Source organism: Lactuca saligna, chromosome 9, assembly GCF_052625555.1.
Source record: "Lactuca saligna cultivar CGN05327 chromosome 9, ASM5262555v1, whole genome shotgun sequence".
NCBI classification, from domain to species: Eukaryota; Viridiplantae; Streptophyta; class Magnoliopsida; order Asterales; family Asteraceae; genus Lactuca; species Lactuca saligna.
Window position 1 is genome coordinate 148,446,933 of NC_136425.1, and position 16,706 is coordinate 148,463,638.

The window sequence follows — 16,706 nt, forward strand, 5'->3', positions numbered from 1 at the left end:
AAACTGACATAAAAAACCTGACTAGTATGGAAATTCTAACGAAAGACATGAGCTGAACATTTATATATAATATTAAATCCTAAGACGTCTATCAACAGTAACATTCTCAAGTTTTACAACTCCACCACATGATTTTCTACAAAAATACAATTTCATCCTTCTGATCGTTTCATCCAAATAAAGGAATACGAGACTCTAACCGTTTGCTTCTCCCATCGATTCTCATCCGAAAAAAAAGGATTACGATCTCATCCAACAAGAAAGAAAACCGAATCCTCAGTGACAACCTCCTACCGCTCTATTGCCGCCAAAAAATGCCTGCAACCCTGTAGTACCGAATCCTCAGTGACAACCTCCTACCGCTCTATTGCCGCCAAAAAATGCCTGCAACCCTGTAGTGTTGGGAATTTCGTTCTTGAGAATTCAAGACGTACCGGTGAAATTCTCTTTCCGAAGTGCCTAACCACTTTGATTTGAATTCCGATTGTTTTGCTTTTGTTTGATTTCATTGCTATAATCGAATGATTTAAGTCTGTATATGGATATAGGATCAGGAGACTTTGCTTTGTTTTGGTTGATTTCATTGCTATAATCGAATGATTTGAATCTGTATATTGTATCTTCATCGAAGGAAGTTAAGAGGGGATAACGATTCCCAACGAATCAGCCTTCGAATCGACTTCTGTCACCAACAAGTCTACCGTCAATCACCGCCACCAACCATGTGAGCAATTTCGGTGAGTGGTTGATTCTTTCAATTTCCTTATAATTGTGGTCCAATTGCTCCTCTTTCTAATACTTTTGTGTTTTTGAGCGATGTTTTCGACTTTTTGGGTTTGAGTATCAACATCCAGTCCAAGAATCAAGATCAGGTTTCTGTCAACAACAACACCTGCCGTCAATTACCACCACCAAACGTCAGCCACCAAACGCTTTTCTACGTTATTCTTCACAACTCGGTATGTGTAAGTGATTTTTAACTTCTGTATAATTGAATTGATGTTGGTTCTGTTTTTCTTAAATGAATCCTCCAAATATGCTCTTTTGTTGTAGAGCATGAATTATGCTAAAATAATTGTTGGGGTTACTGCAATCTTAGCCATTTGATAAAATCCAACACTAATAATAACAACATTCTTAATTAGAAAAATTCAAATAAATTAAAAAAGGTTCTAAGGCTCTGTTTCACATGACTAAAAACAACAGTTTATAGAAGAAAAAAGAAAGGGTAAAACGGTAAACACATATTAATACTAAAAGAAACAGCCATTAAATTATAAATATACAATACAAATGTAATCATATTTAACCATAATATCATTTAGTAACTTAAACTAAGCTTGATATATATATATATATATATATATATATATATATATATATATATATATATATATATATATATATATATATATATATATAACAGCACATAACAATCTAAAGAAAACATAAAAGTTATTGATTTGTTTTAATGTTTACTTATTTGGATTGTTAAAAATAATATATAAACTAAATGTTCAATTAAAAGTAATTATTAATTATAGTTATATTAATAATTCTATTATACCATTCTTAAACCCAGGAAAGAACATAAAAGGAATTGGAAGAACAAAGGAAGGGTAAAATGGTAAATATGTAGTAAGTAAAAATGAAACAACCATAACATATAGCTTTCCAGAATTTCAAAATTATGTAGGTTACCAACTCTTACACTTTTAATAAGTATTTATTGTTTACATATGTATGTGTTGGGGTGTGCTACTCAGCATTAATAAATTGATAATTGCTATATTATGCAATTAGACTACAATTTAGACTTCTCATGACTTGATACAACAGTTTCCAAAAGAAAAAAAAAAGGTTCTAAGGCCCTGCTTCACATGACTTGATACAACATATTCGAGAAGAAAAAAAAAAGGGTAAAACGGTAAATACATATTAATTCTAAAAGAAACATTCATTAATTTAATTATACAATGCAAAAAAAATATTAAAAAAGAACAATGTTGAAAAGTATCGAAATATTACAATATTGGAAAAGGGAAAGACTAAATTGACAATTGAACATACTTTTGTGAATGGACATTACAAGTAGTTTATTTTGAAAAAATAAATTATATTACATTTTCACCAAAGACAATAATGCCCTTAACCGTATTTAGAATTGCTAGACGGAAATTTTCGAAATAACTTTTTTATCACAAAGTTTCAATACCTTTTAAAACAATTTAGCTAAAACATAAATCACACACAATGGAAATTTATGAATAAAGAAATTCAGTAAAAGGTTAGTTTCTCATTACTTACGTATTAGCCATAACCATTACTCAATAAAAAAAAGTAAGTAGTTGTAATATGGAATGATATAAAGTATATTGATATTTTGTGGATCCTGTCATTCCAAGTTCATTCAATCATTTAATATTGCATTTTCACATAACGAAATAATGCACTAGACCATATATTGTAATGCTAAATGGTTATCTAAGTAGTGTATCTAAAAAAAATAGTGTTGAACCCGTGGTCAACCACGGTCCTATAACTATTGATTTTTTACAATCGTTTATAAACGGTAAATGCATTTAATTAGCACTATTATAAAATATATGATAACTGCTTCCACTAAACTAAACGGTTATATAAGTATAGTAATATAAAAAAACTTTGTTTACAATTTTAGATTAATACTTGAGAAGTTCTAATGTTAATTTGCTTATCTCATCTCAATTGTGTTAAAAATACTCCAATAATTAGTTCTTAATGAAATAATATTCAAAAATACATTTTTAGAGTCTAAATTTCCATTTCAATTACATATAAAGTATGTTAAAAGTCAATAACTTTTTTTTAGATTTCCATTTCAGTAACTGCTTTCTTCACATGCCTCCAAAACGACGACATATGGCTTCTACTTCCAATACAATAGTGTCCTGTCGTTCACGTCGATCACGCAGGAGTTCACTTTTAGACGACATACCAGCATTGCCTTTTTATTATGACTGTGGGAATTGTACCTGCGTATGTGAGTATTGTGGGGCTTTTTTTTGGTATCAGGAGAGAGTATTGTATCTATCTCGAGCCAATCATCCACGCTATACCAAATGTTGTAAGTCGGGTAATGTAGTTCTTCCCTACCCTCTTCGTCCACCTAATGTGCTTATGCAATTCTACGAAGATGATCACTTCATGAATAACATAAGAGCATATAATTCCATGTTCTCTATGACGTCTTTTGGTGCAAACGAAGACGACTCAATCAATAAAGGTCGTGCACCATATGTGTTTAAGGTTAGTGGTCAGATTTACCATTGGATAGGATCTTTTTATCCTCAAGACGTTCATCCACCCCGTTTTCTCCAATTGTACATGTGTGATACTGAAAATGAGGTTGCTAATAGACTTCATTCTTTTCATGGTGAGGGCAAAGTACTTTTGTCTGCAGATGTTGTAGATTCCTTAAGTCATATGTTACATACACATAATGAGTATGTTCGTACATTTAAGACTGCAAAAGAAATAGCTCAGTCAATGAATTTAGATTCATATGGTGTACGTTTATTTAATGTAGTACCTGACAGAAGATATGGGCCACCCGCCCCTGGAAGTTTAGGTTGTATTGTTTGTGGTGATGATGTTACTGGGGCTATGTATGACATTGTTGTCTATTCAAAAATTGGGTCACCTCAACGTGTTAGTAAGCTTCATCCAACTTACATGCCTTTGCAATATCCATTACTATTCCCGTACGGCGAAGAAGGATGGTCTCCTGCCTTGAATCTACGTATTAACTCTAACAGAAGTTTAACAAATAATATGTATTACAGTTATCAAATTCATGATCGACACACTTACTCTCTTATTTTACGTTCACGCCGTCTTTTCCACCAATATTTAGTGGATGCATATACTTGCATTGAACAATCTAGGCTTGACTTTATTGAACACCATCAGCAACAATTACGTATAGAGTACATCAACGGTGTTTACGATGCTTTGTCCAAAGGTGATACAGACAGTCGTGTCATTGGAAAGCGTGTATTTCTACCTGCAACTTTCGTTGGGGGACCTAGGTATATGTATAAACACTATCAGGACGCTCTTGCCATTTGTAAGGTTCATGGTAAGCCACAATATTTCATCACTTTCACTTGCAATGTTAAATGGCCTGAGTATAGAAGATACATGGATGATATTGGTCAACGAGATATTCAAAACAGACCAGATATCATTGCACGCATCTTTAAAATCAAAGTTCATGCTTTCATTAACTTCCTTAAAGAGGACAAAACTTTTGGAGATGTCAACGCATGTAAGTATATATTCTCTTATTTCATTCTTCTTATATTTTTCCTTTTATTCCTTTTATGTCTTATATAAACTCAATTAGAAAATATTTTTGTTCACAGATCTATACACCATTGAATTCCAAAAAAGGGGTTTACCACATTGCCATACATTATTATGGGTTACATCACCCTTTAGAGTTCAAGAAGGTGCAGATATTGATAAATACATAACCGCTGAGCTTCCTGATCCTATACTTGAACCAGCACTATATAGGACTGTTACTACATGCATGATACATGGTCCTTGTGGTTCACTGAATATTGGTGCCCCATGTATGGTAGATGGTAAATGTATGAAACGATTTCCTAAACCATTCAACCCATTAACAACTTTTGATGAAAATGGTTACATGCATTATAGAAGACGTGATGGATCATATCATGTCTTACAAAGTGGGGTTAGAACTGATAACGGCTTTGTAGTGCCGTATAATAAACGTTTGTGTAGTCGATTTGATGCTCACATCAATGTGGAATATTGTGGTTGGAATATGATGATTAAGTACTTATTTAAGTACATTTCAAAAGGGGTTGATCGTGTTCGTTTCACTCTTCAAACATTAGAGGCAAATACAACTGCTTCTTCCTCTACCATACCTGTTGTTGTAAATGAAATCAAGTCGTTTCTTGATGGTCGATATATATGTCCACACGAAGCAACATGGCGCATTCTCAATTTTCCCATTCATGAACGAGATCCACCTGTACAAGTCTTAGCCGTCCATTTGGAGGGGATGCAAACTACCGTTTTCAAAGAAAATAGTCAATTAGGCTCTTTAATTGATACCCCCGGTTTTGGTGTTACGACTTTAACGGAATGGTTGCACAATAATCAACATGATGTTCGAGGAATTGACTTGACATACAATGATTACCCTTCTAAATATATTTGGGACACCAATGATAAAAGATGGATTCATAGGACTACCACAACAAATACTACTATTGGTAGACTTGCATATGTACATCCAACAGCTGGGGAGTTATTTTATCTACGAATTTTACTATTCCATCAAAAAGGATGTAAATCATTCTATGACATTAGAACCGTTCGTGAAAACATATACTCAACTTTTCGTGATGCATGTGAAGCATTAGGGTTAACTGGTGACGATAAGGAATGGCTAACAGCATTTGAGGAAGCATCGTCTTGGGCAACCTCATCTGAACTTCGTTCTCTCTTCTGTCATCTACTTTTGTATTGTGAAGTAGGAAACCCTCTTTTGTTATGGGAAGTCGCAAAACCTAAAATGGGCGATGACATAGCCTATACATTAACAACCAATTCTACAGATCCCAATGTAATTCTACGTGTTGATACACTAGAACAACAAATACTTCTCGAAATTCAAAAAACACTACTAGCTTCAACACCTTCCAAATCACTTGCTGATTTTGGATTGCCAATGCCATGTCCATCCCTCCTTTCCATTCTAAAAAATCGTCTTCTTCTTGAAGAGACTAATTATGATACAAATCTCTTGATTTCTCAAAATTCATCCATGGTATCACAATTAAATCCAGATCAACTTACAATTTATGAAAGAGTTGTGGATGCTGAACGAAACAAAAACCAACTTCTATTATTTGTATACGGATCTGGTGGTACAGGAAAAACTTTTTTATGGACGACTATACTTTCATATTTTAGATCTAAGGGAAAGATAATACTAGCTGTTGCCGCCTCAGGTATTGCATCCCTTTTGTTGCCTTTAGGTCGTACTGCTCATTCTAGATTTGTTATTCCAATTGACTTTACAGACAAGTCTTCCTGTAACATTAAAAAAAAAACACAATTAGCGGAACTCCTAAAGAGGACTTCTATGATCATATGGGATGAAGCTCCAATGAGTGATCGTCGTTGCTTTGAGTTTCTGGATAGATCACTAAAAGATGTCCTTGAAGATGATAACCATCTTTTTGGTGGGATGTCAATTCTCCTAGGAGGTGACTTTCGACAAACTCTTCCCGTTCAACCTAAAAGTAGAAAATCACAGATAATTAGCTTGACTCTACCTAATTCCTATCTATGGTCACATTTTACGGTATTCAAATTGCATCAAAATATGCGTTTAGCCCAACCAGTTAATTCAAATATGGATGTTAATCGAATATCACAATTTGCTTCATGGCTTCTCGATATTGGAAATGGAAATATTAGAACACCGGACAAGAATGATCTAGAAAACACAAACATTATACAAATACCTCATTGTTTCCTTATCGAATCAGGAGACAAAGGATTAGAATCACTAATACATTTCGTATATGGCAAAGATATAATTTCCAATCCATCGCCTGAAGAGTTATCAGTTAGAGCCATAATTTGTCCGAAAAATGAAACAGCTGATCAAGTCAATGATTTAATTCTATCAAAAACTAATAGTCAAGAAGTGGTATACAACAGCTGTGATTCTATTAAATCACAAACCCATGATAGCTTAGAATTAGATACCTTATATCCTCAAGATTATTTAAACAATCTTCACTTTTCTGGTATTCCTTCACATAGATTAATTTTGAAAGTTAATACCCCAGTTATGCTAATGAGGAATATCAATCAAAGAGAAGGTCTTTGTAATGGAACACGTTTAATCGTTACACAACTATTACCATCTGTGATTGAAGCTTCCATAATAACAGGAATATCTGTTGGGAAAAGGGTGTACATTCCAAGAATAAAATTTGTACATAATACCTCTGACCTACCTTTCATATTTATCAGAAAACAATTTCCTATTAAAGTATGTTACGCAATGACTATAAACAAAAGTCAAGGACAATCTCTTAAAAAGGTAGGTTTATACCTCACAAACTCTGTTTTCACACACGGACAACTATATGTGGCTTTGTCTAGAGCTACCTCGCCAGATTCAATAAAGATTCTGCTACAACAAGAAGAGGCATTACCATTCAACTGTACCAGAAATGTCGTCTTCAAGGATTTATTAGCAAAAGTTAATATGCAAGAGGTTATTACACCACATTTTATTTTTAAATCCATCTAATAACTAAGATAATATTATCACCCAATATCATCTTTTCTACCTGTTTTGCAATTATACTTATTTAAACATCTAATACCTAAAATACATGCTACAAATAACCATCATATTGTTATGGAAATATTCGTACATTCTTTTAAGATAACATGTAACATTAACAATATTTTTTTTCTTATTTGCAAAGCAATCTCCTCATACATGGATAGAATATCAAACCTTCAATTTGGTTCACCAGGGAATTCACTTGAAATTCGTGTCTTGCGAAAATGGACACTACAATTTAGAAAGGACGAGACATGGTTTATCGTGATTGACAAGCATGTAAGCATATATATATATATATATGTGTGTGTGTGTGTGTGTGTCTGTGTGTGTGTGTGTATATATATATATATGTGTGTGTGTGTGTGTGTAAATATATATATATATATATATATATATATACACACATACACACACACTCCTATACAAAGTATTCATATATAAAACCACCCTAACACATTTATTTGAGTAGGGAGATACAATTCAACTACTTGCACAAAAGACAAATCAAGGGTGCATAGAAACTTCATTAGTAGTCTCTCGATGTTATCGTATTAAGGACTATACATGCACTGAGCCAGACAAATATCAAAAGGTGTTAAATTACCCAGTACACATGAATATTGGTGAAGCATCAACAATTGAGGAAATTCCAAACCATAATGCCCTTCCTCTAACATGGTTCTCCTTCAGTCCGAGATCACACTTTCAAATAATAGCAGACAAAAACTTGGAGCATCCAGGTACATTTATAACATCCACCCAGCATCATTACTTCTACGAAACAATTTCTTATGTTCTAAATTTGTTACTAATATTAAACTTACAATTACATCAGATTTCATAGGCGTACTCATCGACATGAAAGATCGCACAAAAAAAAACAAGGAACCATTCATAGTTATCACTCTAACTGATGAAAAGTAAGTACATATATTCAAACCAAAATGTATTACCTACTTTATATACTTGATTAATATTGATGTCAACACCGATTCAAGTGCGGAAGAGATTACCATACTCTTATGGAAGGAATGCATAGATATGCCAGGCAAATTCAACCGAAATGCCCTTACATCAAACTCTAACACGGTTGTACTAGCTTTCACCAATGTCAAGTCCACTATGTACAATGGTAAGTAATAAAGACCTTTTTGTTATACTATTCACTTCAAACTAACCTAAAATACCATCTTAACTACACAGGAAGATTAACATTGACAAGCACCAGCGCCACACACATGTACGTCAATCCTAAAATACCAGAAACGGACAAACTCATTACAAGGTATCCTATACTTCTTCTACCAAGTCTCAACCATACTGAACCAAACTATATACTATATATTCACTAACAAAGTTTCCATAAATACAGATATGGTACCCAATTTCATTCAAAATCAACAGCAACTGTGATAAATACTACATTACAACGTTTAAAAACCTCAAATTTCTCTCAAATAGTGGTAAGTAGTTTTCTTTTGACAATTACTACTATTTCATACATAACAGTCACTAATATACATCTACAACTATTCAAGGACAAAATATATGTTTTAAAGACCACACTATCTGATTTCACATTCAAAGATGAATGGTACCATGTACCATGTACCACATGTGGTAAATCAACCCACAAAAAAGGTGATGGATGGTTTTGTGTTTCCCATGGGCCCATAAATGAACCAAAACTTTTGTAAGTTCTCGCTCTCCCATGATTACCTTAAATATCTATTAAAAACACACACAACATTACCTCTTTTTCCACAGTTATAAAATCTCAGCAGTACTCGAAGACAATACAGATACCACAACAGTTTTCATGTCTAATGAAGCAACCCAAACTTTGGTAAATGCGAGTGCACAAGAAATCATAGACCGCTTTCCCAGTCAAGATAGAAAAACTTTACCTCAACCACTCGAACGTTGCAAAGGGTTGACAAAAAATGTCTATGTAGAATGCACAAAACTTTCATCCACTAAAAATATCCGTTTCACAGTCACCACAATCACTGACATAAAGACTCTACAACCAATAGAACAACAAACAACACCTTCAACACCAATCAAACAACAAACAGCAACTATGGAGTCCCTCACCCCTACTAAATCATGTGAAACTGGAAAACGCCTACAAATGGAACATACAGGTAAAAACAAATTAAAGCGGTTTATCTTAATAGCTGACACGTAACAAACATCTTACATTCCACAGAAACACCAAAAAAACCACGTTCAAAACGAGAGAAATACAAATGCCATGGTGAAGCAGACGAAGGAACACATCCCAAAAAGCAGTGAATCTATGTGATCTTTTCATAACATACTTACAGTTACCCTATACTCTCTATATAATATTGCTTTTCGTCCATATTCAATAAGAACTGTCATATAATGTTAACAAAAATAATCTGTAAATATTCATTAAAACTGTTAAATTAATAATAATAATAAAAAACAGACAATTGTTGTGATCTTTTGTTGTATCTATGAATTAGAATGATATCTATTGACATTTACTTTTCAATTTGTAAATTTGTAGTATTTAAGAGTTTATTGTTCATGTTTATAGACGTGTGTGTAACAAGTGTAGGTAAATATTGTTTCATTATTGTTCATCTCATATAAAATACAAGTCTATTCTACGTTGTAAAACCAGTACATTTACGACCTACTTCGATTTTGAATCCTTTAAAATTGCACCTACATAAACAAAGTTATTTCTTAGTTTAAAGATTTTCATGCAAAACTTTTTTTTCTTCAACTATATACATATATCAAAACCGGACAATATAAAACTTTATGACTCTTAGACTTTTACCATATAACTTTACATATATTCACCATTTATATTTAGAATAATGTCTCTTGACTCTGTCGTTCGATGTTTTACACATTTTCTCGTCCAAATTCGATATTTCAATTTCCACCATCAACACCTAATTATCTTCTAAACTACTACCAAACATCCACCTTAAACGTGACCCGTGGTTCACCACGGGCTCTTACACTAGTTATTTAATTAAATGACATCCAAATGTACAAAATATGATGCTAAATTCTAATGAAAACTACCATTAAATATGCATAATATGAAATCTAACAATTCTCTCAAAGCTTAAACCTTACTTGCCCTCAAGTAAGAAAAAGATTAAACATTATAAACAAATAGAAAGATGTAGATAACCTAAAAAAATTAGAATAAAATAAAAAAATAAAAATACTTCACTCTTTATATATATATATATATATATATATATATATATATATATATATATATATATATATATATATATATATATATATATATATATACTAGGTAGTTTTTGAGGGTCGTGATAATCACGGCCCATGATGGGTAATTTTGGTATTTTTCTCAAGAATGGTTTGGACAAGAGTGAGTTGGATGTTTCCATTAGTTTTCAAAATAGAACATCTTCCAAAAGTATCAATATTGTCAGATACTATATCTAAGAATAAGAAGAATAAAAATAGAATGACATAATAGTACATAAACAAATGAAAATATTTTGCTATTTTTTGCATTTAGCCCAAAGATTTATGAGTTTCTTTGAAAAGTTGTAGCATCTGAAACTTCAGCACCCCTAGTTTTCAGATCCTGAAGTAGAAGGTTCGATATGGAAGCTATTGCCAATACTGTAAGCTGCCAGGAAAATGAAAATTAAGCCATATCATGCACATAAGAATTATCCAAACAAACAACTAAACCAGAAACCGAAAATTTGATTCGGTTTGCTATATTTCTTGTCCGAGTCACTGGACCACCTTAAGTTGTTGAATTAAAAGCTCAACTATCTCATTTGTTTGATATTTTTTTCACAAAAAATTAATTATTACCAAACATTAAAACTTCATAAGAGAAAACAAAGTGATTGTATTTCTCTTGAAATTCAATAGATGTATAAAACTATTAGTGAGGTTAGACAGATAACTCATACCGAACATATTTGGTAGATCTGATTCATTTCTGTTTTCAACTTGTTCAAAAATCTCTTTCAAATGCAAACAGACAAACCATGTCCAGTAAATACATTCTAAAAAATCAAATATATACAACACTTACGCTACAAAATCATTATTGACAAGTCAACAAAAATATATTCTCTTCGATTATAAATAAAAATTATTTTTTGTTCCTTACTACCAAATTAAAATGCCACTCAATAAGATTCAAGTCAAATTCTACCCAACAAGGCATCAGTAGAAGGTCCGTTTCTTAGGTATGCACCTTTTTCTGAAAATGTGGTTAGGACTCCATATTTTTTATTGAATTTGGTGATAGGACTATAAGCTTTTGGCTGAATTTAAAAAAAAAAAAATTAATGTTGCTTACTTGATTTTAGTGTGGTATATTATCTGTAAAAGAAAGGTGTTTGAAAAGTTTCTAGAAAAGTAAAAAGATATAAACTAATTTCCATTCATTTTTCCCAATAATCAGTCTAATTACAACCGAATGTGTTCCAATCATGAATCATAAGCCACTCCTTTTTCAATATATAATAAGACTATGACTAATAGTGCTCCAAGCTAATATCTCTTAAACAAACAAACAAATTGTCAAAATATAATAGTCACGGATACCAACACTTGTATCGTAGAATTATGTTCACAAGTCTTAGGTGCTTAAACACTTGGAGAACGATTATCCATGGCTAAAACTATTTAAAAATTCAGATCAGAGATTAAAAATAACCTTTATATGTGATTGGATCGGGAAAACAAACTCTTTATAACCATTCGAACAAAGCCAAAACTAACTGCATTGCTTTTTTATCAATGCATCAAGGAAGTTTTGCAAACCTATTAAGAAAATGTTCACAAGTCAAATGAGAAGTTGCTAACTATCAGTAAGAGTCCAATAAATATATGCTAATGGGGATATAACTCTATTGTAGAGTATTAAGAAACTAAAGAAGCATACAGTCTAAGTTAGTTGGTTTATTCTGGTTCTACTATTTTCCTTTTGATTTAATATCTTTTTTTAAACAGCTCTTCATTTCATTCCTCCATTCGCCCTAGGATTTCACAAGAACAACTCATTTATATCCCATATCAATTCACAAGAAAAAAAATCGTTCCTCACTGTCTTATGTGCTGTTGAAATTTCAACCACCACCCCTTGAAATTTTTTGTCCTTCTAAAAAATCAAAACAAAAAACAACAATTATATTGAAATTTATGCACATCGCAGAAAAAAAAAATTGAAACCAAATTCAAATTTGTTTAATTGGAAAGTTGGAAAACCACATACTGTCAAAAACTAAAATAAACATAAAAGCATTGAATTTTCGCCATAATTCTAGTAACTAAGAGTGAAACAATCCAGAAACCAAAGCCAAAATCGAAAATAATAAAAATATATGAAAAAAATACTTGCGTTAACCACACTGATAGTAAGAAAGAACTTTTAGTTAAAATCTGAAACATAATTCCACAATTGATTAATCTTCAAAACCAAGAATAAACAAAGATTAGGATGATATTAGATTCTTAGCACATTTAAAGAGAAGATTAGAATGAAATCATGAACGTTCATCAGAAAGCATATAATAAGAAATAACATTTAAATTGAATCCAAAACCTACAGTCCAAATTGATTAATCTTCAAACCCCATACAAATAGAGAATAAATAAACAGTGAAATACAAGGACTATAACATATTTAGAAAACGTACATGATAAGCGGGAGAAGGAAGAGGAACCGTTCATATAATTTTTGGATGTAGGTGAAACGTTGGATGCATAAAATTTCTTCAAGAATAAATGTTTTCGCCGTTGGAAAAACCACCTGTCTGTTTTCTCTTAAACAGAGACGTATATCCTGCAAATTTATTTCCAATAGATAAACTAATAAACCCGATTTGAAGTTAGGGTTTTCCATAATCGAATGTCAACGGTGCTTATTCTGAACCTTATACGCGCCCTGGAGTTGTGGTCAATGGAGAGCGAGGAGTTGATGGATGAATGGAGAAGGGTGACAATACATCGGCAGGAGGGAAATAGCGTACGACTCTATAATTCCGTGATATAAAGAGGATACGGCAAACAGAACAATATCGATGGCACCGTTCAGGGAAGTGGGTGACGTGGCGTTAAAATAAGCGGGTTCAACTGATTTACAAAGCACCAGATAAATAGGCCTTAAATAAGTGGGTTAAATTGATCGTTTTTTTGCTGAAGAGAAAGTTGGAGTTGCTCTAGAAATTAGAAAAGACAGAGTATGCAGATGAATGCAGTGGATGTTTTTGGTTCCGGGAGAATGGGTACTAAACGATTTGATGGATTGTGCAGGCGATCCGACGGAACCAACGCATCCTTCAAAGGTTGAATGTGAGGAAGATACGTCACAGTGGATCATAAGGCAATTTGAATCGACGTTAATGTCCACAGCGCCGTTCCAGAAGATTGGTTACGTGGCATCCAAAGAACCGGGTGAATTTAATTTAGAAGGCACGAAAAAAATTAGTGTTTTCATATATATATATATATATATATATATATATATATATATATATATATATATATATCATTACTATATATAAACAACTACACTTTACATTGAGGGAATTCCAATCACTACTACCTAGATGACCATCTTGCTACCTTCCATGTGTCATAGACTCCCAAAGTGAGGAAGATCACGAAACGGTGTAACTCAATAGTCCAGCCATAGTTTTATTTAATCTTTACACCTGAATTAGCTTTGTGAGTGAAAATAACACAGTCCAGGATCTCATGTCCTTAAGACTAGATAGTAAAGAACCAGAATCGACGCATCCTTAAGAACCCGTCACGGTAAATCAGCTTTTGCTGAAGCAGTGGACCTCTCCCATAGGGGCCCAGCTCCTATGCTTTCACTTTTTCGAGAGCCACAAATATCATATCACATAGTTCTTCATTCACCAAATTTAACTTTGAGATGACTTCTGATTTGATTGAACTTTAATTTGTATTTTTGTTTTTGGCTTGAGTTCTTCAATCAACTTTTGAATTTCTTAATATTCCTTCGATTAAGTGCTTGGAATTTTTATTTGGGTACTAGATATGACTGTTTTACGATTTCTTCCTTCTTGGCTATGTGGATCTGATATAAGGTGTAACACCCAGAGTTCCGAGGTTCAAGTTCAAGGTTCTTAGTGTAAATAAGGAAGGTCGACTCGCCGAGTCAATGGATAGACTCGGCGAGTCGAGTCGCGATTTTGGTCAAGTGTTAAGTGACCAACTCGGCGAGTCGGCGGCTGGACTCGGCGAGATGGTTTTGAAAGGAGAAAACCCTAATCTGGGGATTATGCCATATATAAAGCACATTATAGCCACCTTCAGCCTCTTAGCTACCCATTTGAGATCCAAAAACCCTCATCTCGTGTGTGTGACTCCATTAATGAAGAATTAGAGCTTAGAAGAGAAATTTGGTGTAAGAAGCTTGGGGATTTGGAGGCCATCATCAAGGGGCTTGGGTAGATCTGGAATCTACTTCTGTTTGGGCACATTTCAGGGGTAAGGAACCTCTTCCTTATGCTATTTTATTATTGATTCATGAATGGTGGTTGATTTGGGATTCATTTGCTTATTGGGGAGCTATCTCGAGTTTGAGGCTTGGATCTGAAGTTGCTACTTCAGATCTAGACGTGTGATGGCCCAAAAGGTCCTAAAGTTCCTATCTAAGAGTCATTGGTGAAGCCCTTTGTCTTGAACCCTAGCCCTAGAAGTGTTTTGGGCTTATATCTTCTTGCTTTCACGTAAAGTTTGAAACTTTATTTGGGGGTTAGGCTATAGAGGAATGGATCTATGGATTGGAGTCCCTGCATGGCTTGAAAAGCCTTTGTTTGGAATGAGAACTAAAGAGACTCGGCGAGTCACATGGGTGCACTCGACGAGTTGTATGAATATGTGCATGAACTCCGCGAGTTAGAAGAACAACTCAGCGAGTCTGTTGAAGATTATCTTGGACTTGGTGAGTTTGGTCGTGGAACTCTAACCTTTTCTGGTTGAGTTGTGAATCGGAGAGTCGAGGGATGACTCGGTGAGTTGAGCAGGAAGGGACTCAGAGCCTGTTGGACTCGACGAGTCTTGGGGTGACTCGGCGAGTTGAGTCGTGGCATGGGAGTTTCTAAGCATAGGAACTCGACGAGTCAACGGGTTGACTCGGCGAGTAGGGTCAACCAGGAAGGTTGACTTTGACTGAGGACATTGACTTTGACCAAGGGTTGACCAGTTGTCTTCCAGGGGTATTTTGGTAATTATTGGTATTTATTGGATTGGTTATTTGGTAATGTTCAGTGGTGGAGCAGCGTGATCTTATTCTTCAGTCGGCAATTGCAAGTGAGTTATCCTCACTATATCGACATGGTCTAAGGCACCAAGGTTGGCCCTTTATCGGATGGGAATCCGGGTAGTTGTTTGTTATGTTATTGCTTTGCTATGTCTGCATCCTGGTAGTTAGGATGGTATATGTTAGAGACATGGTTAAGGTCGGTATCCTGGTATATAGGATGATGTTATGTTTTTGACCGGTTAGGTCAGTATCCTGGTTAGGATGTTGCTATGTTATGTGATCTGCTAGATCGGTTGATTAGTTATGAATTGCTATATGATTATATGTTTATGTGCACATGGTTGTTGGACTGGGGTTGGGTTGAGACGGATCCTGCTTTGTGATGTAGGCCAACATACCCAGGGCGGACCGGTTAGACCGAAGGCCCGACGAGCGGTTCGGGTAGGCTGAAGGCCCCAAGAGGGCAAACCAGACGTGCCAAGGCTCGGAGAGTGGACCAGACAGACTAAAGGCCCGGTGCGGTCGGACCAGTCATATTGTAGACTCAGAGAGTGGACCAGGTAGACTGAAGGCCCGGTGAGGGCGGACAAGTCACACTGTAGACTCAGAGAGAGAGAGAGAGAGTGTGTGTGTGTGTGGATCGGGTCGAATGAAGGCCTGGTACAAGCAGACCAGTCACACTGTAGACTCGATATGCATGGATGTTCTGTTTATGATATGATATGTGTATGGTATTGTGGTTGGTATTTTGGGGTAACTCACTAAGCTTTCGGGCTTATAGTTTCAGTGTATTGTTTCAGGTACTTTAGGAGATCGTGGCAAGACGAAGGCGTGATCGTACCGCTCCTCAGTTTTATGTTGATGTTCTGGGATACTCTGATAATAAATGAATTGAAAACCTTTTTGTAATAACTTAATGAATATGGGTTGTTTTTTAAAAGCTTAAATTGGTTGTAAATTTTTGGATGTTACATAAGGGCTCCCTGTTACCACGAGGGTAACACGTGTCAACAAATA

At 34.3% G+C, this 16,706-nt stretch overlaps 2 protein-coding genes across 2 annotated transcripts; both read left to right on the forward strand.

The window, feature by feature from the left end:
• The first annotated feature begins 798 nt into the window (after positions 1-798).
• On the forward strand, positions 799-9,838 carry LOC145017602 (uncharacterized). The gene is made up of 10 exons (XM_078975600.1): positions 799-959; positions 7,587-7,672; positions 7,866-8,136; positions 8,232-8,316; positions 8,395-8,528; positions 8,600-8,681; positions 8,769-8,859; positions 8,935-9,089; positions 9,164-9,543; positions 9,609-9,838. The coding sequence occupies exons 3-10, from the start codon at positions 8,010-8,012 to the stop codon at positions 9,692-9,694; spliced, it is 1,140 nt and encodes a 379-aa protein (XP_078831726.1). The 5' UTR covers positions 799-959; positions 7,587-7,672; positions 7,866-8,009; the 3' UTR covers positions 9,695-9,838.
• Positions 855-7,369, forward strand: LOC145017601 (uncharacterized). Its single transcript, XM_078975599.1, has 3 exons — positions 855-965; positions 2,865-4,309; positions 4,407-7,369. Exons 2-3 carry the CDS (start codon positions 2,881-2,883, stop codon positions 7,352-7,354), a joined length of 4,377 nt encoding a protein of 1,458 aa, XP_078831725.1. The 5' UTR covers positions 855-965; positions 2,865-2,880; the 3' UTR covers positions 7,355-7,369.
• Positions 9,839-16,706: the final 6,868 nt, after the last annotated feature.